The sequence below is a fragment of the Sciurus vulgaris genome (genome assembly GCF_902686455.1).
Source record: "Sciurus vulgaris genome assembly, chromosome: 17".
Classification (NCBI taxonomy): domain Eukaryota; kingdom Metazoa; phylum Chordata; class Mammalia; order Rodentia; family Sciuridae; genus Sciurus; species Sciurus vulgaris.
Genome location: NC_136478.1, coordinates 13,155,775 through 13,180,234, shown reverse-complemented (window position 1 = coordinate 13,180,234; position 24,460 = coordinate 13,155,775). Strand labels below are relative to the sequence as shown.

General features: G+C 35.7%; 2 protein-coding genes across 3 annotated transcripts; one reads left to right on the top strand and one right to left on the bottom strand.

Annotated features, from left to right (window-relative positions):
• The first annotated feature begins 5,857 nt into the window (after window positions 1-5,857).
• Window positions 5,858-13,522, top strand: CMTR2 (cap methyltransferase 2). 2 transcript variants are annotated; one of them, XM_079119250.1, is made up of 2 exons: window positions 5,858-6,260; window positions 9,746-13,522. In XM_079119250.1, the coding sequence occupies exon 2, from the start codon at window positions 9,759-9,761 to the stop codon at window positions 12,063-12,065; it is 2,307 nt and encodes a 768-aa protein (XP_078975376.1). In that variant the 5' UTR covers window positions 5,858-6,260; window positions 9,746-9,758; the 3' UTR covers window positions 12,066-13,522. The 2 variants fall into 2 exon arrangements, with proteins under 2 accessions (XP_078975376.1, XP_078975375.1); XM_079119249.1 differs by having other exon boundaries at window positions 5,858-6,276; window positions 9,746-13,520.
• An 8,298-nt stretch (window positions 13,523-21,820) lies between these two features.
• Window positions 21,821-23,489, bottom strand: LOC306647560 (magnesium transporter NIPA2-like). The gene has a single exon (XM_079117049.1). The coding sequence runs from the start codon at window positions 23,335-23,337 to the stop codon at window positions 22,264-22,266; it is 1,074 nt and encodes a 357-aa protein (XP_078973175.1). The 5' UTR covers window positions 23,338-23,489; the 3' UTR covers window positions 21,821-22,263.
• Between the last annotated feature and the right edge of the window lie 971 nt (window positions 23,490-24,460).

Sequence of the window (24,460 nt, the reverse complement as noted above, 5' to 3'; positions counted from 1 at the left end):
TAATAATTTTTTATTTATTCTGTATTCCCCCCCCATCCCTCCAACCCTTCTTATCCCTCTATGCAGTCCCTCCTTCCTCCATTCTTGCCCGCCTCCCATCCCGCTAAATGTGTCATCATCTGCTTCTCAGCAAGATCATTTGTCCTTTGGTTTTTTTGAGATTGGCTTATCTCACTTAGCATGATATTCTCCAATTTCATCCATTTGCCTGCAAAGGCCATAATTTTATTATTTTTTATGGCTGAGTAATATTCCATTGTGTATATATACCACAGTTTCTTTATCCATTCATCAATTGAAGGACATCTAGGTAGGTTCCACAATCTGGCTATTGTGAATTGAGCAGCTATGAACATTGTTGTGGCTGTATCTCTGTGGTATGCTGATTTTAAGTCCTTGGGATATAGGCCAAGGAGTGGGATAGCTGGGTCAAATGATAGTTCTTTTCCAAGTTTTCTAAGGAATCTCCACACTGCTTTCCAGAGTGGCTGCACTAATTTGCAACCCCACCAGCAATGTATGAGTGTACCTTTTTCCCTACATCCTCGCCAACACCTATTGTTGCTAGTATTCTTGATACTCGCCATTCTAATTGGGGCAAAATGGAATCTTAGGGTAGTTTTGATTTGCATTTCTCTTATTACTAGAGATGTTGAACATTTTTTCATATATTTGTTGCTATTCCTGTTTTATCATGGATACAGATGAATTGATCCATTTTATGTGTGGTGCACATGTCCATGTCTTCTAACACTTTGGCATGCATATCATTAACTAGAGTTCAGTACTAGTTCATGGTTCTTTTTTGGGAGGAGTTAATTTATACAGAGTGAAACATTCAAATCGAAGTTACTATTTCATGAGTTTTAATGAATTCATTTATAGTACCTGTTAACCCAAATCCCCATCAAGATATATAAGTTTCCATCACTCCAGAAAACTACTGGATTTTAGAACTGCAATTTTTACAATGCCACCTTATGATATGTATCTCTGGATATAACTAAAGACTCAGCAAGTTAATTGTCGGTAACTGCAGAAGCAGTTTAGTTTGTTGCTAACAGAGAAACAGAATCAGAGCAGAGGCTGGGAGCTAGTTGTTTTAATTCTTGTATGCTGTTTACCTACTCATCATCATGCCAGCTAAGCACAAGAATTTGTAGCTAACTGCCAGGCAGTAATAGGGTATATTCATTAAAATGTTTGTTAAAATATGTAATGCATTCACCTAACTCTGTATGTTCATCTGAATTTGTAAATCTCTTAGTGCTTGGTTATTTTCTTTGACTTTTTAAAGTATTGGGTACTAATGCATTCATCTTTTCCAAAAACTTTACAACAACTTACACTCCTACTTTTATGAACAAAAAATAAAATTCATCTCTTTTTTGAAAATACTACTGGTCAACTATACACATTTTGGGCCATGAATATGAACAATAAAGCTTTTTCAATTATTAAAAGTAATTTCTAGGAGTTCTCTGCATAATAGATGGGCCTTGGAATCATGTAGACCCAAGTCTACTACTGACTAGATGAACTTTGGTACATTGTTTAGTCATCTTGATCCTTAGTTTTTATTTACAAAATGGGGCAATACATATATATCCTTCATGAATGAAGGTAACTAAAATTTTAAAAAGAAGTACAGTTCCTGGCACACATATCTACTAAATGTTGTGATTATTTTAGTCAGAGTAGACTCACTAAAAGCTTAACTGTTGAGAATATTAGTGATAGTATTTATAAACCTTGGGGAATACAACAATTTTAGGACATTGTGTATCCTTTACCTACTCCTTAGTCCCACAAAAGAATAATATTCACATACTTACCTTTTTATTAATATTTATTAAGAAGTGCATTTGAAAGCAACTGATTCACACTAATGGCTAAAATGACAAAGATACACAAGGCCAGATGTTGACAAGAATGTGAAACAACCAGAATTAGTTTTTATTCTTTTATCAGTGCATTATAGTTATACATAACAGTGGGGTTCACTGACATATAATACATGAAATTTAATTTGATCCATTCAATCCTCCATGCTTCCTGATCCCTTTCCTCCTCCCTTCCACTATTCCCCTTCCTCTTCTCTACTGGTCTTCCTTCTAAAAATATTCAATTGGTGCTTCATAGATATACATACAGGTGGAATCCACTGTGGGATATTTATACTTGTACATGGAGCAATTTTGTCAAGTTCATTTTGCATTTTCTCCCTCCTTTCTCCTCCTCAATCTCCTTCCTCTACTCCACTGACCTTCCCTCTAATTTCCTGGGAGACACCCCCACTCTTCCCCTTAATTGGTGTAGCTACCACATATGAGAGAAAAACATTGGAGCCTTCACTTTCTGAGTGTGGCTTATTTCGCTTAGCATGATATCACCTAGTTTCATCCATTTAACTGAAAATGCCACAGTTTCATTCTTTATGACTGAGTAAAACTCCATTATGTAATATACTACGTCTTCTTTATCTGTTCATCTGTTGATGATGAACCAGCACCTTGGCTGGTTCTATAACTTGGCTATTGTGAATTGCACTGCTGTAAACACCAATGTGCCTGTATCACTATAGAATGCTGATTTTAGTTCTTCTGGATATGTAGCAAGGAGTGGGATAGCTGAGTCATATGGTGGTGTCATTCCTATTCTTTTGAGGAATCTTTATATTGCTTTCCAAAGTGGTTGTACTAATTTGTAGTCCCATCAACAATGTATGAGTGTACCTTTTCCCCCCACATCCTCACCAGCATTTATAATTATTTGTACTCTTGATAATTGCCATTCTGACAGGAGTGATATGACATCTCAAAAGTAGTTTTGGTTTGCAGTGCCCCTGATTGCAAGCAAAGTTGAACATTTTTTTCATGTATATGTTGGTCATTTGTATTTCTTCTTTTGAGAAATGTCTGTTTAGTTCTTTTGTCCATTTAATGATTGGTTATCTGGGCTGTTTTGGCATTTCTTTGAGTTCTTCATATATTCTGGATATTAATTCTGTTGGAGGAGTAGCTGATGAAGATTTTCTCCCTTTCCATAGGCCCTCTCTTCATGTTCTTAATCATTTGCTGCGCAGAAGTTTTTTAATTTGATGCCTTTCCACTTACTGATTCTTGGTTTTTATTTCTTGAGCTTTAGGGTGTCTTGTTATGGAATTAGTGCTACATCATTACGTTGAAGTGTTGACCCTATGTTTTCTTCTAGCAGTTGCAAGGTTTCTGGTTTAATTTCTAAGTCTTTGGTTCACTTTGACTTGACTTTTGGACAGGGTGAGATAGGGGCCTAGTTTCATTCTTCTACATATGGATATCCACATTTCCCCAGCACCATTTGTTAAAAAGGCTATCCCTTCTCCAACATATATTTTTGGCACCTTTGTCCAGTATCAGATTGACTATAAGTTTGTGGGTCTGTCTCTATTTATTCCATTAGTCTTCTTGTCTATTTTGATGAACAACCAGATCTAATTTTTTATCATGAAATTATCTCATTTTATAAAAACAATATCTTCATTTCTATTTTGATGAACACCCGAGTTGAACAATCAGAATTCATTGTGGCTGGGGATGCAAAATAGTGTCATCATTTTGGAAAACTGGATTTCTTAAAAAGTTACACATACGTTTGTTTCAGTGATTCTCAAAGTGTCAATTAGTGTTGAGGTTGAGAAACTTTAATTTATTCAATTACTTGGCCTCTTCACACCTAGGTTATTTACCCAAGAAGAAAACAAATGCTTACAAAAAAGTCTTACAGTGGAATATTCACAGCAGGTTTATTCATAGTATCACCAAACTGGAAACAACTTAGATATCCATCTACAGGAGAATGGTTAAAGTCCATCCATACAATGGCATACCACTTAGCAAAAAAAGGAACAAACTGCAGATACATAAAGAAACATGGTTTGATATATTCTTAAAAATCACAATGAATAGAAATGGGCTGAAAATAAAAAGGCATAAACTTTTATACCTTTTCTGCCTATTCTAGTAGGTGGTTCTAGAATAGACAATAGATTAGTAGTGATAGAGAATAGATTAGTAGTTCAGGTGTGGTAGTGTGCATCTGTAGTACCAGCTACTCGGCAGGATCCCTTAAACTTACCAATTTGAAAGGAGGTATTCCTAGTTAGTTCTTGAGAGTGGGAAATTGGGAAGGAGCTCGATGGCACTTCCTAAAATATTCACTAGGCATTTTGGCAAAAGTGGTTGAATAGAAGAACACTTATGATGTGAGCATTTCACTGTATCTAAAAAAAATTGAAATTCAAAGAAAAAGATAAGGATGTAAGGAAGAAGTCAGTAGCCAAACCATCCGGTGAGTTTGGAAGATCATTTTCTTTCAGTTTTCCATTGGTTCATTCTCTCCAACAGCTGTTTTCAGTCTTTTTCATTTTAGCCATTCTTGTGGATGGATAATGGTATCTTTTTATGGTTTCAGTTTGCATTTCCCCAAAGATTAATGAAATTGAACACTTTTTCATATTTATTTGCCTCTTAGATATTCTCTTTTGGAATTGTCTATTTTTCTATTGGGATATCTTGTCCTTGTTTAATTGTGGAAGTTCTATATTCTGAAATATCTATATCTATGTCTCTCTCTATATGCATATAACTTCTCCTACCTTATAGGTTTCCTTTTCACATTGATGCCATTCATAACACATTCTTAATTTTAATATAGTTCAATTTATACGTTTTAATATAGTTCAATTTATACATTTCCCCCTTATGGTTAATGCTTTTTGTGTCCTGTTACAAAGTTTTAGTCTACTTCAAGGTCACAAACATGTTCTCATATATTTTCTTATTCTTTGACTTTTAAAATATAAATTGACAATCCAAATGAAATGTATTTTTGTTTATGATGTGAGGAAAGAGTCTAAATAAATTTGTTTCCATATTGATATCCAAATGACCTAGCACTGTTTCTCTTTTATCAGTGCTGAGGCTAGAACCCAGGGCCTCTGCATGCTAGCAAGTATTATATAAAAAGTGCATTTTATATTTATAATGCATGAATATATATTTACATAAATGGTTCAAAATCTACACACATTTCTATACTGTCCTATTTTCATGCAATACTTTTGACACATATAATTGCTGCATATAATGCACATGGACGTTATATAAACATACCACAAATAATTAAATTAATTCCCTTAGGCAGAGTGTCACCATTTTTTTGTTGTTGTTATTAAAGTGCTGAAATCAACATTTTGTCCAAATCGAGTGTCAGTTGTTGAATTTTTCCTAATGGCAAACTGCTTGGAGTGGTAAGTTTTGTGTTAAAGTACACACCTATTTTAAAGTCTGCCTTCTGTCAAGTTATACTAATTTTTACTCCCACCCACATATATGAACCTATTTCCCCATATTCTCACCCACAGTGGCCACTATCAGTCTTTTAAATCTTTGCTAACTGTATAGTTCTCAATGCATTTGTTATTTTCATTTCTAATTTTTAATAATAAGTTAGAAAAACTTTGTCTTTGCTGGCTATTTGTTTCCATTTTTGGGGACTTCCTATTCAAATCTTCGCACATTTTTTTTTTTTTTCTGAGGTTTATCTTTTCCTTATTGGCTTATAAATGCACACAAACATATAATAACAGGATTATCTAGCAGTTTTCCTAGTTTTTAAACTCATGTTGTCTCTTGAGCTCCAGTTTTATTAAGCTCTGTACTAGGAACTCATATTACCGCACTAGAAAACCTAGGACCCAGCAGTCAGGTGGGCGGAGCCAGCGCGACCTGGGCAATTCGGCCCCGCCCCATCCCACTCCTAAACTCCCTCAGGGGCGGGGCCAAAGGACGCTCCTGCGCGCGCAGCTTCAGTTGCCATAGCGGCTCCAGGGTGGGAGGCTGGCCCTTTCCCGTTCAGTACCTTCCAGAGAAACGAAACCTAGGGGACCGGGGCCTCAGTGCTGCCAAAGTCCCCGGCGTGCGTATCATCTACGCACGTGACGCAAGCCTAGCCGAGAGGGCGCGTGCGCAGCGTGACTGTCAGGGCCCTCGAGCCGGCCTCGGCCTGCGTTTGGCGGGGGCGCGGCCTGGAGGAGGGTTCTGCCTCCGGGTGCCTAGAGGGCGGGTCCCGGCGCGCAGCCTTCCTGCCCAGCGACTGAGGGTGTGCGGTCCCAAAGGAGCGACCACCCCAGGAAGCAGTGCCTGAGCGGAAGTGGAGAATGGCTCCCTGAAATGAGGACAGAGAGTGACGAGCAGTCTCTTCGGACCCTGGGGTTCCAGGTGGGCGTGAGCGAAGGTAATCCAGGCCGGCCTTTGAGCCTGGGTCCTCCTTGGACTTTCAGTGGGCGAGGCAGGGGCGGGACCCCTGGGGAGGGCTTGGGACACATGAGGTGAGATCCTGGGTGCCCCAGGCCCAAAGTCAGCGCTGGGTACACCCTTATGTATTCACAGTTCCTGGCAAGAGGAGTTGGAGGAAAACACTTGTAAAACTCCTTTGTATTAATTGGAGAGGTAACAACTGTTGAGATCTGTGGGGTTAGAGTTAGATTCACTAGGCTCACGAATCATGCAGGTGTCCCCTTTGTGGCTTTGGGCAGGAAGCTACTTAATTTCTTACTCGAGTCTGCATTATAAGAATGGTAATACAGACCCACCTAGCAGAATTGTGATGCCACAAAGCTCTATGAAGTGCTTAATGAAAGGGATTGAGGATCACATGCTGGAAAATTTTTCCATGCACTCTGGAAACCGCAGTTTTTTTGGGGGTGGGATCATGCATGAAAAGTCCTGGAGTGAAGTAAAAATGCATTATTATGATTCGTATTCAGAACGTGATTAGAGAAGTGATTCTTATGCTAAGTATGTTATGCATCCATTTGTTCAGTAATACTTGTTGCTGCTTTACTGTGTCCTAGTTGGCACTGTTCTAATCTCTTGGGATGGCATATAAGTAAGCAGAACAAAGATCCTGACCTGTGGAGCTTATATTCTAATTCGAGGAGGACAAACAATAATCAGTAAAGATAAATAAGTTAGAAGAAAATGAGTGCCATGGAAAAAGAAAGTAAGGTAAAGGAAATTGGGAATGCAAGATGCAGTTTTAAATAAGTATGTCAAGGGTAGCCTTCATAGAGAAAATTGCACGTAAACAAATACTGGAAGGAGGTAAAGGGGATTAGCTGTGCAGGTATCTGGGGAAGACCATTCCAGCTAGAGGGGTCAGCCACTGCAAAGGTTTTGTCTTGGGATGTGTCTGGTGTCTTTGAACAGCAGGAAGACTTGTGGCTGGAGTGGAATGAGTTAGGGGAGTACTAATAAAAATTAGGTGGCTACACCAATAAAGCATAGCAGAACAGTGGAGGTGTTTGAAACCTGTTAGTTGTTCTCAGATTAAAGTAATTACCTATTTAATTTAGGTAAGATTTCACAGCTTAATTACAACCGTTAATTAGTATGTGAAGTTAATGACTAAAATGAGACTTTTTTCCAAAATAGAATACATTTGGTTATACTTGCCAGTAAGTACTATGTGAATTAAGAGAGAAGAGCTTGTTGTAATAAACTTGTATTTGCCCTCTTTAGGATTTTAGTAAATGCAGAAATGCCTTCTTTCAGAAAACTGTCTAAATACAGTTTAACATTATAAACACATTTGATCTAAGGTAAGAAAAAATGTTGGTGTGTATTTGTGACTTATTAGCTTTTATTTCCATGTAATTTGTGAATACAGTGTGGCAAACAGAAATGACTATGAAGGTACCTTTCTTTAAGGAACTTACAGACTGATGGATGAATTTGTAAAACAAATGAAAAAGAATAAAAAAGTATAATAAAAGAACAATACAAAAGCAAATAGAATGGAGTCAACTGGATATTGCATTTATTATGGCAGCTCACCTTTATTTCCTATTGTAATCCTTAAACATCAGCCTCTTTTGGGATGATGATTTGGTTGTCAATTTTTTTTACATCTAACAAATTGAGATTTAAAAAACAGCAGTTGTAGAATACACTGAATGTGCTAAGTAAGTGCAGAGTTCATGAACTAACACACCTGTTAATTTGTACTGACAGGTGCCATATAATACTCATTGCCCTATCTGTTAGAATTTAGAACCTTTCCAACACTACCATTAAACCATGCCTCTTTCTCTTATATCCTTTTCCTTCCCCAGGGACAGATGGTTTTGGCTCCTTGGTGTTATAACACAGGCTGTAGAGTGACTGTAATTATATTCAGTAAGGATATTTTAAAAATTGAAATTTGATGATTTCAAATTCTACTAATGAAGTATGTGAGGTTTTAAGTGGCAAGAAGAGATAATGAAATTTTATAATGTAAGTGTGGAGCTGTCTGATCATATGATAGGCAGTAATGTGTAGTTTATAGAGACATGTCAAAGAGGGTATTGGTCAATTTCAACATGAAGCAGAAGGAGACTAACCATTCAAGTACAACCTAGTTTACAATCAGTATGAATAGTATGTAGTTAGCGTGCTGTGGCAAGATACCTGACATAAACAGCTTTATAAATAAGAAAGGTTTGTTTTGGCTCATAGTTTCAGAGGTTTCTGGAAATAGACCATTGGCCCATTGCCTTTGGACCTGTGGTGAGGCAGAATATCATGGCTGGGAGTACATGGAGAAAAAGAACTTTATACTTTGTACCCAGGATGCAAAAAGGAGAGGAAGGGGCTGGGATTCCAATAGCCCCTTCAAGGGCATGCCCTAATAACCTAACTTCCTTCCACATGGCCCCAGTTCTTTAAGGTTCCACCACATTCCAGTAGCAGCATGGCTGGGAAAGAAGCCTGTAACACATGGGCTTTGGTGGGACATTTCATATCTGAACTAGAGCAATGAGTTTTTGTTGGTGACCTGTAGAAATGATTGGTACCACCAAAGTGCATGTGTCACTGAAATCTGGCAGAGGATATATTCAGCAATAGTAGTTGGTGATGGCATATAGGCTTGATAGTGGGACCAGTACCAGATTCACATTCAGCATCACTTCTTAGGAGGAGGTAAAGTATAATGGGAACTAACAAAATCTAATGTCACTTGTTAGAACTTATCAGAAGTCATGTTCATGGATGTGTGTGTGTGTTTGAGGCCTTGTGGGTAATGTCACAACCATGGGTAGAGAACTCTGGGGAGAAGCTAGATAGCTTATTATGATAATAAGTGCTGTCATTCACTGATAAATATTCTTTGCTATATTCTTTTTACATGCCAGTGTGCTTTATTTTCTTCTAAACAATGATAAGTCAATTTTTTTGATAAGAATCTGAATCCCAAGATGTGAAGTACTTTTTCCAGGCCACTTATTAAGCTGTAAGTAACAGAGCAGGAATTCGAACTCTGGTCTATTGGATAGCAAAGCCTTTCTTCTTCTTCCCCTTCTTTTTTTGGTATTGGGGATTGAACTCAGGGAAACCTGACCACTAAGCCACATCCCCAGCCCTATTTTCTATAGAGACAGGCTCTCTCTGAGTTACTTAGCACCTCACTTTTGCTGAGGCTAGCTTTGAACTTGCAATTCTTCTGTCTCAGTTTTCCGAGCCACTGGGATTACAGGTGTGTGCCACTGCATCCGACAAAGCCTTTATTCTTTATTCCTTATTGCTTTGTTGTATAATAGTATGTGCTGACACTAGCCTTTGCATTTTATGGGGTTTGTTATAGGTGTGATCAGATTTACTACTGATGAAATTTTACTTGCTAATAAATCTGATTAATTTAATTTTGTGTTTTCTCTTCCTAGATTTGATTTGAAAATGAGTAAGTGCAGAAAGCCACCAGTTCAGCAGTTAGCAAGTCCTGAGACATTCAGCCCAGATGTTCTTGCTGACATTTTTGAACTCTTTGCCAAGAACTTTTCTTATTGCAAGCCAGTTAATAATGAATGGCAGTTACCAGATCCCAGTGAGATTTTCACCTGTGACCATGCAGAATTAAATGCATTTCTTGATTTGAAGAACTCCCTAAATGAAGTAAAAAACCTCCTGAGTGATAAGAAACTGGATGAGTGGCATGAGCACACTGCTTTCACTAATAAAGCAGGAAAAATCATTTCTCATGTAAGAAAATCTGTGAATGCTGAACTTTGCACTCAAGCATGGTGTAAATTCCATGAGATTTTGTGCAGCTTTCCACTGATTCCACAGGAAGCTTTTCAGAATGGAAAACTGAATTCTCTACACCTTTGTGAAGCCCCTGGAGCTTTTATAGCTAGTCTCAACCACTACTTAAAATCCCATCGGTTCCCTTGTGATTGGAGTTGGGTGGCTAATACCCTGAATCCATACCATGAAGCAAATGATAATCTTATGATGATTATGGATGACCGGCTCATTGCAAATACCTTGCATTGGTGGTACTTTGGTCCAGATAACACTGGTGATATCATGACCCTGAAATATCTGACTGGACTTCAGAATTTCGTAAGCAGCATGGCAACCATTCATTTGATCACTGCAGATGGGAGTTTTGATTGCCAAGGAAACCCAGGTGAACAAGAAGCGTTAGTCTCTTCTTTACATTACTGTGAAGTTGTCACTGCTCTGACCACTCTTGGAAATGGTGGCTCTTTTGTTCTGAAGATGTTTACTTTGTTTGAACATTGTTCCATAAACCTGATGTACCTGCTGAACTGTTCCTTTGACCAAGTCCATGTTTTCAAACCTGCTACTAGCAAGGCAGGCAACTCAGAAGTCTATGTGGTGTGTCTCCACTATAAGGGAAGAGAAGCTATCTATCCTCTGTTATCTAAGATGGTGCTGAATTTTGGAACTGAAATGACCAGGAAAGCACTCTTTCCCCATAATGTGATTCCTGAATCATTTCTTAAAAGACATGAAGAATGTTGTGCATTCTTTCATAAGTATCAGCTTGAGACAATTTCTGAGAATATACGTCTGTTTGAGTACATGGGAGAAGAGGAACAGGCAAAGCTAAATAATTTAAGGGATTGTGCTGTACAATATTTCATGCAAAAATTTCAAGTGAAGCCTCTTTCCAGAAATAACTGGCTAGTAAAAAAATCTAACATTGGTTGTAGTACAAATACAAAATGGTTTGGGCAGAGGAACAGATATTTTAAAACCTATAATGAAAGAAAGATGCTAGAAACCCTTTCATGGAAAGATAAAATAGCCAAAGGATACTTTAATAGTTGGGCTGAAGAACATGCTGTATATCATCCTGGGCAAAATTCTCTTTTAGAAGGAACAGCTTCCAATCTTGAGTGTCACTTATGGCATGTTTTAGAAGGAAAGAAACTGCCAAAAGTAAAGTGTTCTCCATTCTGTGATGGTGAAATTTTAAAGACTCTTAATGAAGCAATTGAAAAGTCCTTAGGGGAAGCTTTAAATTTGGATTCCAGGTTTAGGCCAAAACAGCAATATTATTGTTCTTGTCACATTTTTTCACAAGAACTTATATTTTCTGAGTTGTTTAGCCTTACTAAGTGCCTTCAGGATGAGCAGGTTTTAGAACCCAGCAGCCAGATAAAGTGCCTGCTTGTTGGTGTACCAACACTCTGTGATGTCAAAATGCACATACCAGTGGAAGTTCGATTCCTGGAATCAGCTGAACTCATGACTTTTAACTGTTCCTTGCTTCATGATGGAGACCCAGCGTACCAGCATTTGTTTTTAGACTGCCTTCTACAATCATTACAGCAGCTTCATGCTGGGGATATGATGATTTTGCCTGTACTTTCTTGCTTAACAAGATTTATGGCTGGCTTGATCTTTGTACTCCACAGTTGTTTTAGATTCATCACATTTTCTTGTCCCACATCCTCTGAGCCCCTGCAAACCTGTGCAGTGCTCCTATGTGTTGGTTATCAGAATCTTCCAAATCCAGTTTTGCAGTATCTGCAGAATGTGAATGAATCGTTGAGTACTTTGCTTAACTCTGATGCACCCCAGCAGGTTTTACAGTTTGTGCCAATGGAAGTGCTCCTTAATGGGGCACTGCTTGATTTTTTGTGGGATTTAAATGCTGCCATTGCCAAAAGGCATTTACATTTGATTATTCAAGGAGAGAGAGACAAAATCAGCAGCAGCCTTCATTTATGAAATTGAACATGTCCTTTCCGAGATTCAATTTTGTGACATACTTTCCAGTCTTATTGCATCTGTTTGCTATGTCAATTTAATCTTTCAATTTGGGGAAAGGCCAACTTTTGCATCATCCAAGGTTTTAATTCTAGAAAACCATCAGCTAGTTCTGATCTCTAGGATATATGCATCCATAGGCATAGAGCTCTTCCTTGGCAGAATCTATTCAGGGATGGTATTCAGCCTCTTACCATGAGAGTGTGTGTATTTGGAGAGGATATGCTATGCTTACACATGCAGTTGATTTGATCTTATTTATCTACTTAAGATCTGCACCTCTGTGCCTTCGCTCAGTGCTTTTTCCAACTAACTACTCATTGACTAATGATATTAATGAGTTGATAGCAGTCGAAGGAAGAATCACTCCTTAGCAACAGGACTTCCTTTAGCTCTTGCCAGTTACAGATTTCAGGGAAACTCACTGTGCCAGATTTCTTGGTATATGCCATTCATTGCCTTTAGACCATTGACTGGATTGTCTTTTATGTTTCAAGTGAAACTATGTGCTATTTATAAATATTTTACTCCAACCATGCAACTAATAAAAATAATAAGGCAGCTTCAAACCAAAGATCATGTTAAAAAGAATGGATAATTCTGTCTAGTATACTCCTGTATCATGAAAAGCTTCCTTTAATAATGTAGTAGTAATTTTTAACTTCCAGAAAATTATCAGTGAATGAAAAGGTTTTTATTAAATTTTAAGGTAAACATTTATAGTCTTAAATATTGGAAATATATACATGTTATGAACATAGTACTGAAGAAAAATTTTTATTCTTTCTGAATGAAGTCTTAATTTTTAATATCTTTACTAGTTTCTTTTTTTAGTATGAAAATAGCACTTTACAAAAAGATTAGCCATGAAATGGTTATTTCACCAGTTACATTTGATTCTTTTGAATTATGTGTATTTAATGGTATAATGAACTTTTCTGGCAAACTGCTTTAAGCAATTCTTCATTACCTTGAAGTTCCACAAACTAGACAGTATTTATATTCTCACATGTGCATTTTTAGGTATTTTTTGTTATATGAAAAATAGAAGTATTCTCTGATGTATTTGGTTGATAAATACTGATGTGAAAAATTTTCAAGTTCTTTGCTATTTTGAGTTCCATTATAGATTCATGAATAAAGTCTTTGACACACAGATCTTGTGTTCATCTTTTTTAAACAGAATCATGGGAAAAGTTAATATAATTGGAAACAGATTAAAAGAAGGTTTGAATGAGAGTTAATGTTCCTTCATTTCCTTTGATTTGTATTCATTAAAATTTATTCCTTAATATTATAATATGTGGACGCTGATCCATAATGGAGGGGGGCAAGGGAAGAATGAAGGAACCTTGGAATGGGCAGAGTAGTGAGAGGGTAGGGGGTGGGAAAGATGGTGGAATGAGATGGACATTGTTACCTTGTGAACGTGTGATTGCATGAATGGTATGACTCTGCATCATGTATAACCAGATAAGTGAAAAGTCATGCTTCATTTGTATACAATGAAAGTAAATAAAAATAAAACATTTATTCTTGAATATTCTAATATTTATGAAAACTACTGCACAAGAAACATCAAGTACTCAAGGGTGGTGGTGAGAAGAGGAAGTATTGGAGGCCTGGAGGTAGATTTCTTTCCTACTGGTGACTTTATGGGAGCAGTTTTATGATGATGGAAGTCTAATAGAAGAGAGAAAAACCCTGTAATATCATCTTGCACTTAATAGTCTTGATGCCCTGCTTGTAATCAATTTATTTTACTTACTTTAACCATTTGATTAGGGTAAGTTGAAAGCCTAGTCCAGATGCTGATATTAGAACTTTCTTCTAAGCCCTTCAGGTAAGTATTGAATGCTTAAGTTTTTTACACATTTACCTATATTGAAATCTATAACATTGGAATATATTAGAATACATTTTGTTTCTTAAGGCTTTTGGAATTAGTTGTTCATCTGATTTATTGGCTTCAAATTCCTTTAGAGGTGAGTTAATAACCTGAGGGAGGTTCAAGTTGAATTGGATGTAGATGATAGGTACCAGTATTTATAGGAATTTCTTTTTGACCAAAGGGGATGGAAGACAAATGCTATCCAAAAAAAGGAATGACAAAGTCTAATGGATAGTAAGATGTGAGAGATTGTAAAGTTGATCAGAGTAATTATAGTTCCTTAAAAACTATTTTTCTTGGATCATGAGATTTTCAACTTAATTGTGATGCTTTTTGAGAAGAATTTTAGCATTCAGAAAATTTTTAACTCCACAAATGTGTTTCCCAAGAACTCGGATGAAAGAGATCTTACAAGTTTAATTTCTTCAATATCTTGTTATCCCTTGGAAAAAAGTTTTTATTTTAGTGGGGGCTTTTGGTGTGATGCCATTTAAATTTTTAAATGCACTGAAAATATCTTCTGAAATAAATTTAAAATTCAAGTTTGTGAATTTAACTCCTATAAATTTGTTTTCAGTTTGTTTGCATGTTTGTTTAAAAGGGATTTGTTTTAAGTGCTTTTTTCTGTTCTAAAGGTCTTGAATGAAAGAAGCAAGGTTAAAATATTAGAAGAGATGAAAAGAAGTGTTTATTCATGATTTGTTATTTTACTTTTCTTTGGTGAGAATAGCAGGTTTTTAAAATGCAGTTGTGTTGTTTAACAATAGGGCTACATTCTGATAAATATAGTGAAGCAATTTTGTCAAGTGAATGTTATAGAGGTAGTTAACACAAAATTATATTGCATGTGTATATGAAATCTAATCCCTTACATTTTTGGAAATGAATGTAATGTTATAAACCCAACTAAAATCCATGTTCATTGACTTCAGAAAAAGGGTAACACTGAAATTTAGTGTTCATTTTTGCTTAGATGAAAGTAAGAAATAAAATATTTTTAGTTTTGTTTCAGTTTCTAAAATTGTTTTAAACAACAAATGATATCATTTTTTCTAAAATGGTACATGCTTATAAAGATTTTAAGAAAGCATAAAATATTTTCTGTTCATTTTTATGTTCTAAAAAGTAAAGACATTAAGTATTTTGATACGTTTAGGCCTTAAGTTTTCTTGGTGATCTTTTAATTTGAACAAATTGTAAATACCTCTTACTAAAATGATGACAAATTATTATGTATAAATGATATAGATATACCTAGCTAAAATAAGTGTTTATTACATAGTTACTATTGAAAAAAAGATTCAATTATTTGGTAACAGGCCTCTCTTACCTCTTTCTTTATTGGAGAAAACTCATTTCAGAGTGTTCTTAGGAGTAGAACTAAATACAGAATAATTTTATGATGTGGAAATGAAATAAAAATACTTAATATTGAAATTGAAGATGAATTTCTATTTGGATGGTGGATTTTTTTTATAAGTGGACTATTGGGCCAAGTAGCAAGTAAAGTAAAAGCTTGATACTGCATTTAATAATTCATAGTATATAGGTATGTTTGGGAACATGATTAAAACAATCATGACAAAAAAAGTGAGGTATTTCATATTTTGAGTTTCTAATGAATGCATTCTTTCCTCCCATTCTCTTGTTATTAAATATCTTTAATATTTGCCTTTTCTTATTTTTGGCCAATACAGAAAATGAAAATAACTTATCTTTGGGTAAGTGCAGGATTATACTGGAAGGAGTTGGAAAGTGGTGGAGCTTCATGACCATAGACAACAGAAAGATGACAGCCATTCTTTATTAGTGAAAAGGTTTAGAATTATCTGTCGTAAGTATGCTTAGCATTTAATTTCACTGAATTTAGAATTATATTTAAAAGTCAACATCTGCCTGTATTTACATATAGGTTGTGTACTCACAAATTATACCCATAATAATGGGTCTCTAATTTTCTTGAGATCTTAATCATTGTGTCTTCCAGAGTATCTTAATAGGTCAACCAGGTGTAATTATTCTGTGTTCCTTTACACCAAGTGCAGCAGTTTAGACTTTGTTATAGACTCTTAATACTTAGTGTAGCCATATTTTTTTAATTTTATGGCTTTGATTATAGTTTAAGGAAAAAATTTGTAGAGGTTGTCCTTTTTGCATTCATTACATTCTTTTATGAAAAGATTCTACAGATCTTTATGGAAAAGCCTGTATTTCATGTGCTTCTGTATCTTTTTGCTATTTAAGATTATTTTAACACGAAGTTATTTTACTGGGAGAGACAGATGTGTTTTTTTGTCTATACTCTCAAGAACTTCTCTTATGTTTCTAATGACTCCCAGAATTAGAAAATCAGTTTGTATATTAGATTAGCTTAGAAAATTCAAAATAAGTGTAAATATTTCTTTGTATGTTTTTTTTTTTTTTTTTTTTTAATCAGAGTACCATCATCCCTGCAACTATGTGGTAACTAGTAATATTAATCTCTTCCTGGGCTATTGCACTTAACTGCTGAGAAATACTTGAAGTGATCTTACACAGATCTTTATTTTTTTCATTCTTCCATTTTCTTTTCAGGATTATGAATTCATCAAGCACTTGATATATATTTATTTTATGTACTTACTATATCATCAGTATAGGTTTTACAGAAAGCTACTCAATTGTTTTTTATTGTGGAAAACTTTTAAACATGTACAAAATAAAAATGATCTAACAAACACCCATATGCTCTCACTTGGGTTTCATAACTCTGTGTTTAGCTGAATTTATCTTCCTGTGCTTTTTTCCTTGTAGTATTTGCATTTCTTGACATGCGTACCATAGAGAACAAATAAGCACTTTATTGCACCTTGCAAAATCACAGTTATCACTCAGTACCCAGTTCATGTTCCAGTTGTCCTTGTTGTCTCAAAAAATGCCCTTTTTACAGTTGTTTTGTTCAAATAAGGACCCAAGTAAGTTTTACACATTGTATTTACTTGACATGTTTCTAAGTGAAGAGGTCCCCTCCTTACGCTCTGCCCCCAACACTTTCCTTGACATTTTAGCTGCTGAAGAACTGGCTGCTTGTCTTCCAACCTCTTCTACATTGTGTCTTTGACTGGTTATTTACCTGGGCTTACTTTTTTTTTTGTACCAGGGATTGAACCCAGGTTTGCTTAACCACAGAGCCACATCCCCGGTCTCCCCATCCCCCTTATTAAAAATTTGAGATGGGTTCTCAATAAACTGCTCAGGACCTCCTAAATTGCTTAGAAATTGTAATCCTCCTGCCTCAGCCTCCTGAGCTGCTGGGATTACAGGTGTGTGCTACCATGCCTGGCCTAGGCTTACTTTTTAATGGTAACTCTATGCTGCAGATTTTCTATAGAATGGTAGTTGGACATAGAGGGTTAATTAGTTTTGGTGCTCTGTACTTTTTATCACTTTGCAAAGCACAAAATGGCTAGTGGCCCTGTCTAAGTGATATTAAGTCAGTTTAGGTGTCAACTGGATCCACCACTTATTTTCTTTCTTAATAGGTATCATATCCATTGAATATTGATAACTAGCTCCATTATTAGGGTTTACAGAGTAGTGTTTTTCTAAGTCCTCGTATTTTCCCTGTAGTAAGTGACTTATGGCGATATACTGAAAGTATCAACTATTCTGAAATAGTTGGTTCAGGGAAAGCTGGACATATGCTTAACTTTTTAAAGCCCTTTATCAATTTTCAGAAAAGTAAATTGGTCTATTAGCAACCTTGAAAGGTGACCAATGAGATATTGTGGTTGTGGTTGTTTTAAAAAATTATCTAGGAACTTAGGAGTTTCTATATATTTGATATATTTTAATCAGTTACAACTATTGTTCTTGATACTTGAATTATTCACTTTTGACTTAGATGCATAGAGGAAGGACTCCTTCATGTTGACTGCTATTTTAAAAATATTCAGTTTTTGATAACTCCCATACCATACCACTTTATGTGCTAGCTTCATACTGTATATTTTCTGCCCAGAGTCAACACATCCTGGCTTTAGAGGGAATGTCTGTAGTGTAGGGTATCTCAAAAACTTTTGGTCTTGAAATACTTTTACTCTCATAAACAATGAGGACCTTTTACCTATGGGAATTATATCCCTTGATATTTTTCATATCAGAAATTAACAGGACAATTTTGTTAGTTTAAAATAATGACAAAACCATTACAATATCATAATTAACATTTTTATGAAAATAGCTTAAAATAAAAATTTAGTAAAATGTGTGGCAGTGTTTACATCTTTGCACATCTTTTTTATGTCTTGATAAAAGCAGACAGATGGACTCTCATGTGATTTCACACTTAATCTGTGGCACTATATTGTTTTAGTTGAAGAGCTTAAGATCTGTCCTCACATAGTAGTAAGTCGTTGGAAAAGGGAAGAGTAATTTTAATAACCTTTTAAGATAATTATGGATATTCTCTGATGCTGTGTCAAAACTTGACAGATGGTAGCTTCCTAAAAATTGGTTGCATTGGAGAATCTTTATATAAATGAACTTTTTCTGCTCTGCTACACTAAAATCCATTGGTCTGTCTTGCACTTTGGATGGATCATTTATCCATGTGATTTTTTAATACTACAAATTTGTCATTTTGAAGATATCAGTTCACTGAGTAATACAAATCTTGTAAATGTTGATGTATTTGATTACACAGTATCAAAAACTCAGATTTTAAACATCACAACTGATCTCAGTAGAAAAAAACATAAGTATTGTTCAGGATGGTGAAAACTTTTCTAAAATTTTAATTTCCACTTGAATGCTCAAATTTTATCATGACAACGAGTGCTGACAGTAGTTTTCTTTGAAGCAACAGCTCACTTTATTCGTTTTTGAGAAAATGTCTGCCAAATGCTCAAGTCTGAATAAATTTGTCTGCCAGTTGTACTTTTAAGTAGAAATAGTGTTCCATGAAAAGTGCACACTTTGAGTTTGGGACTCAGATCACACAACTGCTTTTCCTGGAGGCAGTCGTTTTGCTTCAGTGTGCAGCAGAAGCTGCGTGTGTGCTTTCCATTTCTCTCCCAAGATTATTAAAGATGTGTCTCATGGTCAAGACCCGTTGGGGCTGGGGGTGCAACTCACAGGTAGAGTGGTTGCCTAATATGCACACAGCCCTGGATTCGATCCCCAGTACTGCAAGACAAAAAGACAACAAAAATAACATTTTTAAAACAAATTCACCAAGGACCCTTTCAAGTAAAAATGGTTTATCCCTCACCATGAGTATGTGTGATGAAAAACAGCACATCTACCAGTATAGTCTGGGGCCATTGCCTTGATTTGTGCTAAGATGTCAACATTTTGCCCACCACTGCTTTTGTGTCATGCTCCTATTAACATTGTAAAAGGGGGCTAGGAATGTACTCAGTGGTAGAACACTTGCCTAGCACATGTGGGACCCTGTGCTGGATTCCGGGCTAGGGGAAGGGGAAAGATAGAACATTGTGAAAAAGGAAAGAATAATGTCTTGCTTTTATGATGAAAATATTCAGACCCTTGAAAGAATCCATGGGCCATAGTCTAAAAAACTGCTGCTTTAGTGTTTCCCCATTAGAGCAGCCACTGATTTTGTTTAAAAGTTTACTTACTTTTATTATATTAAGGGGGTATTAATCCCTAGTTTTTTTAAGATTTAAAAAATATAAATGGGTATTTAAATTTTTCTATTGTTTGATCTGTAGAGATAAACATTTTTCTTTTTAGTTCTATTATGTTTAATTGTATTAATGGATGTCCTAATATTAAATAAGTAGTACTTGATTGTGATGTGTTATTGGGTTCTGTTTGCTAATTTGTGTGTGTGTTACTGGGGATTGAACCTAGGCGTGCTCTATCACTTAGTTAAATCCTTTTAACTCTTTTTAAATTTGAGACAGGGTCTTGCTAAATTGCTGAGGCTGGACTTGAACTTGGTGATCCTCCTGACTCAGCCTCCCAAGTAGCTGGGATTATAGGTATATACCACTACATCCAGCTGTGGCTAATATTTTGTTTACAATTTTTGTACCGCTATTTGTGAGATTAATCTATGAATTTTTATGTATATGTGTGTTGCAACCTTTGGGTTTAGAATCAATATTAAAAAATAATTTGGACACTTTTCCCCCAGTATCCTGAAATAGTTAAGTATTCACATCATCTGATTTTTAAAGGTTTAGTAGACTTCTATGTGAAAATAGTCAAGTCTTTTTGGCAGGAGAGTATTTTTTGTGATTTCCTGTTATTTCCTTCTATAAAATTCATCTGTTTAGAGCTTTTGTCCTTGTTAGTATCAGTTTTGGCATATATTCTTGGAATGTTATTTATTTAATCTTGATTTTATTTTCTTTTTGTTTTTTTCCATAGAGTTTTATGAAGTCATCTCATGATTTAAAAGTTTTTTTTTTGTTGTTTTGAGCTTATTTCTTTTGTTTAATGTGTTTAAATTAAGCTTCATTGATTAATTTCCAAAGGATCAGCATTTTGGTTTGTTTATTAGTTTTTCTGTTTTCTAACTCACTAATTTCTGCTTTTATTTTATTACTTTCTACTACTTTAGTTTGCTTTGCTCTCTTTCTCTAGAATTTTCAAGTGAGATACTTAATTCCATTATTTTTACTTTTTGTTAATAAAGTATTTGAATTGCTCCAGTTGTATTATCCATAGATTATGATTCATCATGTATTTATTGTTATTTTCGAAGTATTCTGCACCTTTGTCTGGTTAAAGAGGAAAATCCTTGGACCCAAGAATTAATTAATTTTGTGGGGGTGCAGACGGGGGAAGAGCATGCCATCTGACCAGTGGTGCTCACCTGTAATCCTGGTGACTCCAGAGGATGAGGCCAGGGGGACGGCAAGTTTGAAGCTGATCTTAGCAACTTAGGGAGACCCTCTATAAAAAATTAAAAAAAAAAAAGTGTTGGGGATGTTGCTCAGTGGTAAAGTGACTCCTGGGTTCAATCCCTAGTTAAAAAAAAAATTAAACTTCTTGGTGGGAGTGCCTGTTGATTTTTTTTTTTTAATCATCTTGATTTTGTTGTATGGTGGCCTGAGAATCCAGTTTATACTATCTATTTTCAAAAATTTCTTAACATTTGTCTTTTGACATAATAAATGATTTTTTTCCCCTTTGGACAATGTTCCATGAGTATTTAGAATTATATCTGTAAAATCTATATTGTTTTTGTTGTTTTTTAATCTTTTTTTAAATCTACTTGATTGGTATTAGACTCAGAAGTGCGTTAAATTCTCACATGTTCATGGATCTATTTCTCCTCCCATTAAAGTTTCTGCTTTTGGAAGTTATTGGTATCATATTGGATGCATAGATGCTAGTAGCTGTTATTCTTAATCATGAATTGTAGTCTCTAACATTATAAAATATTCTTATTTTAATGCTTTTGTGTGTGTGTGTGCATGAAGAATAAAGATTATAACCTTTGTTCTTATTACGTTTATTTGATATGACTTTGTTCATTTAAAAATTTTACTCAATTTCATTTGTTTTAGATGTCATATACACAGCATAGAGTTGGATTTTACTTTGAAGCTTATCTGAAAAATATTTTAATGGGTGAGTTAGGCTAATTCACATTTTTATTTAGTTGGTCTTAATTCTGTCATGCTGATAGGTATGTCTGGGTTTTTTGTTTTTTCTTTTTGCACTTATATTTTCTCTCTCCTCTTTGACCCCTTCTCATTAATTTTGGTACTTAGAACAAATGTACAAACTATCCTAATAGTTATCATTTACTAGTATCTTTACATATATATTTAGACTCCCAAGTTTTTTTTTTTTTTTTTTTTTTTATAGGTAAGGTAAATCAGAAGATAATGTATTGGGATACTTTTGTTCTTGTTTACAATCAAAAAGCCTTATATGATTAGGGATTGACGGGAGTGGGAATGACAAATGTACATTTCAGACCTTCATCACTAATGAAAAAATAAAGCATTTTTATAGACTTAAAACTTGTCATTAGTGCATTTAGATTTTGAAGTAAGAATCAAAATGTAAAATACCTCTACAATAATACAATGTTTATAGAAATTGGCCACATACTGAGGCCATTTTAGTGAGCTACCATTGTTTAAATATAAGAAAAGTAACTTCTTGGTTCAAATTAGTGAAAACTTAAAAAAGATTGTCTTTAGAGAACATTATTTGAGGACAATGCTTTTTCAGACAGATTCTGATATTCAAAATCACTTTATAACATAATTATGAATTAACCTTTAAATTGCATCTTTCTTTTTAAAAAGCCGTCAGATTTCCATTTCTCTGGGAGATATTCTCACCAGTGTGTTGTTCAATTCCACAGGATAAGCTTTCTTCATTATTATTAAGAACTTCATACATAGTAGAGAGATTGCCATTCATTGCTTTATCATCTTTTCGAAAAGACACAGGCAGACTTGCTAGACTAAAGCTGACATCTTTAAAGGCATGCAATAAGAATATCCCCACAATGATTGTGAAGAAGCCACTCAGAGTCCCAATGATATCATCAGCAGGCATATCTTGCCACTCCTTAAAAAGAATAGCTGAACAAGTTAAAACTGAGGTTGTAAAGAAAACGTAATATATTGGTGTCACGATAGAAGTGTTGAATATGTCCAAGGCTCGGTTTAGGTAATTGATCTGTGTGCTCACACAGACTACAAGGCTCAGCAGCAGAATCCAGGCCAGGGGATGCCGCAGCACAGGCTTTCCAGCCAACAGTTCTTTGATGGGGATGCCCAAGCCCTTCACACAGGAGACTGAAAATGCTCCAATCACAGAGCAGATTGTTATGTATACAAGAATATTTGTCTGTCCGTGGCGAGGTCCCACCACAAAGATTAATATCAAGGACACAATGACCACAAGTGTTGCAAATACTACAAAACCTGGATCACCTAACTTGTGTGACATTTCATTTAAGGTCTCAATCTCCTCTTCCTTGGGAGCATGGATGACCATAACTGTAGACCCTAGAATGCTTAGCAAACATCCATGAAGATTAAGTCTTTCATTTAGAAAGTATGAAGACAGAATGGCACTTACGAGGACGCTGAGAGCTCCCAGTGGCGTCACTAGTGTGGCTGGTGCCAAGGCATATGCAGCGAAGTTGGCCACCTCGCCCGCCCCCATTGACAGCAGTCCAGCCCACCACAACCATTCTTTAAGATATGCATGGCCACCTTGACCTGCTCTCATGGAGCCTTTTCTGGCAAGTCGCAGAAGGCCTTTTTTTTTCAAAATGAAACTCCCTCCTATGAAAATGCTGGAGGTCATAGCCAATCCCAAACCAATATAGAAATCACATTTTCCACGCCCTGGGCTCATTTCGTTTGTCACTTAAGAAGCTCCTGTGAATCACATTGATCACAGAACAGAGAAACTGCTGGTACTGAGGCAGGGGATGCAGTCTTCACATCTGTAATCCCAGTTACTTGGGAGGTTGAGGCAGGTTCACAAGTTCAAGGCCAGCATGGGCAATTTAGTGAGACCCTGTATGTAAGTTTAATATGGTCTCTCTTTGGAAAACCAGGGATGATTTATTCATTCTCATTTCCTCATAAATACAACCCTTTATTCCCATTTAAAGTTTTAAACTTTACTGGCAGAGTACTTCAGCCCAGGACGACCTCCAGCCCCGCCACGGCCGGGACCGAGGGCCCAGACTCCCAAGTTTTTGAATACTATCTATTGATTTCTTAGTATTGAAATTACATAGTAATGCTTATTCCATCTTCCTTCTTCCTCCTCTGGTACTTAATTTAAAATTCTATCATTTTATTCCTAAATATCTCCTGAAAAGCAATCAGCAAGGTTTTCTGCTTTCTGTATGCCCTTTTCCTTCTTTCACTTTCCCTGGACAGTTGTACTTATTGGCCTTTACAGAACATGTAACATTTTAATTCTGTTCTTTAACTCTATAGTCTTCATTTCATAGTCAAGTGCATCTGCATTTGATTTTTTTAAAATACAGTTTTTGTCTCTCTACTGATATTACCCATTTGACAATGAGTGCTACCTTGTAATTTCATTAGAGACTTGGACACATTTTTCAAAGCAATTTTAAATTCTCAGAGACCTGATAGTTCCAATGTTAGTGTCATCTATGAATATGATTCTGTTGGTTGCTTTGTGGAATTTTGTGTGGTATGTGTGTGTGTTGTATACTGTATACTTATCTTGTTGAAAGCTGGACATCTTGTGTAAGGCAGCATAGATTGAGGTTAAATAGATTATTTCTGTAAATAAGCACTTCCTTCATTTTTCTAAACTTTTAACATAGGATGCGAGTCAATCTGAACTGGAGTTGAGGTGGGTTGGGGTTTGTTGTACCTAGGACTATACTCAGTATACCAGAGGCTTCAGATTTCTCAATCACAATGTTGTGTTTAGAATGGAGGTGGGTTTGTCCACTGGCAGGGATTCTTTCAATGTTCAACCTACCTTTATA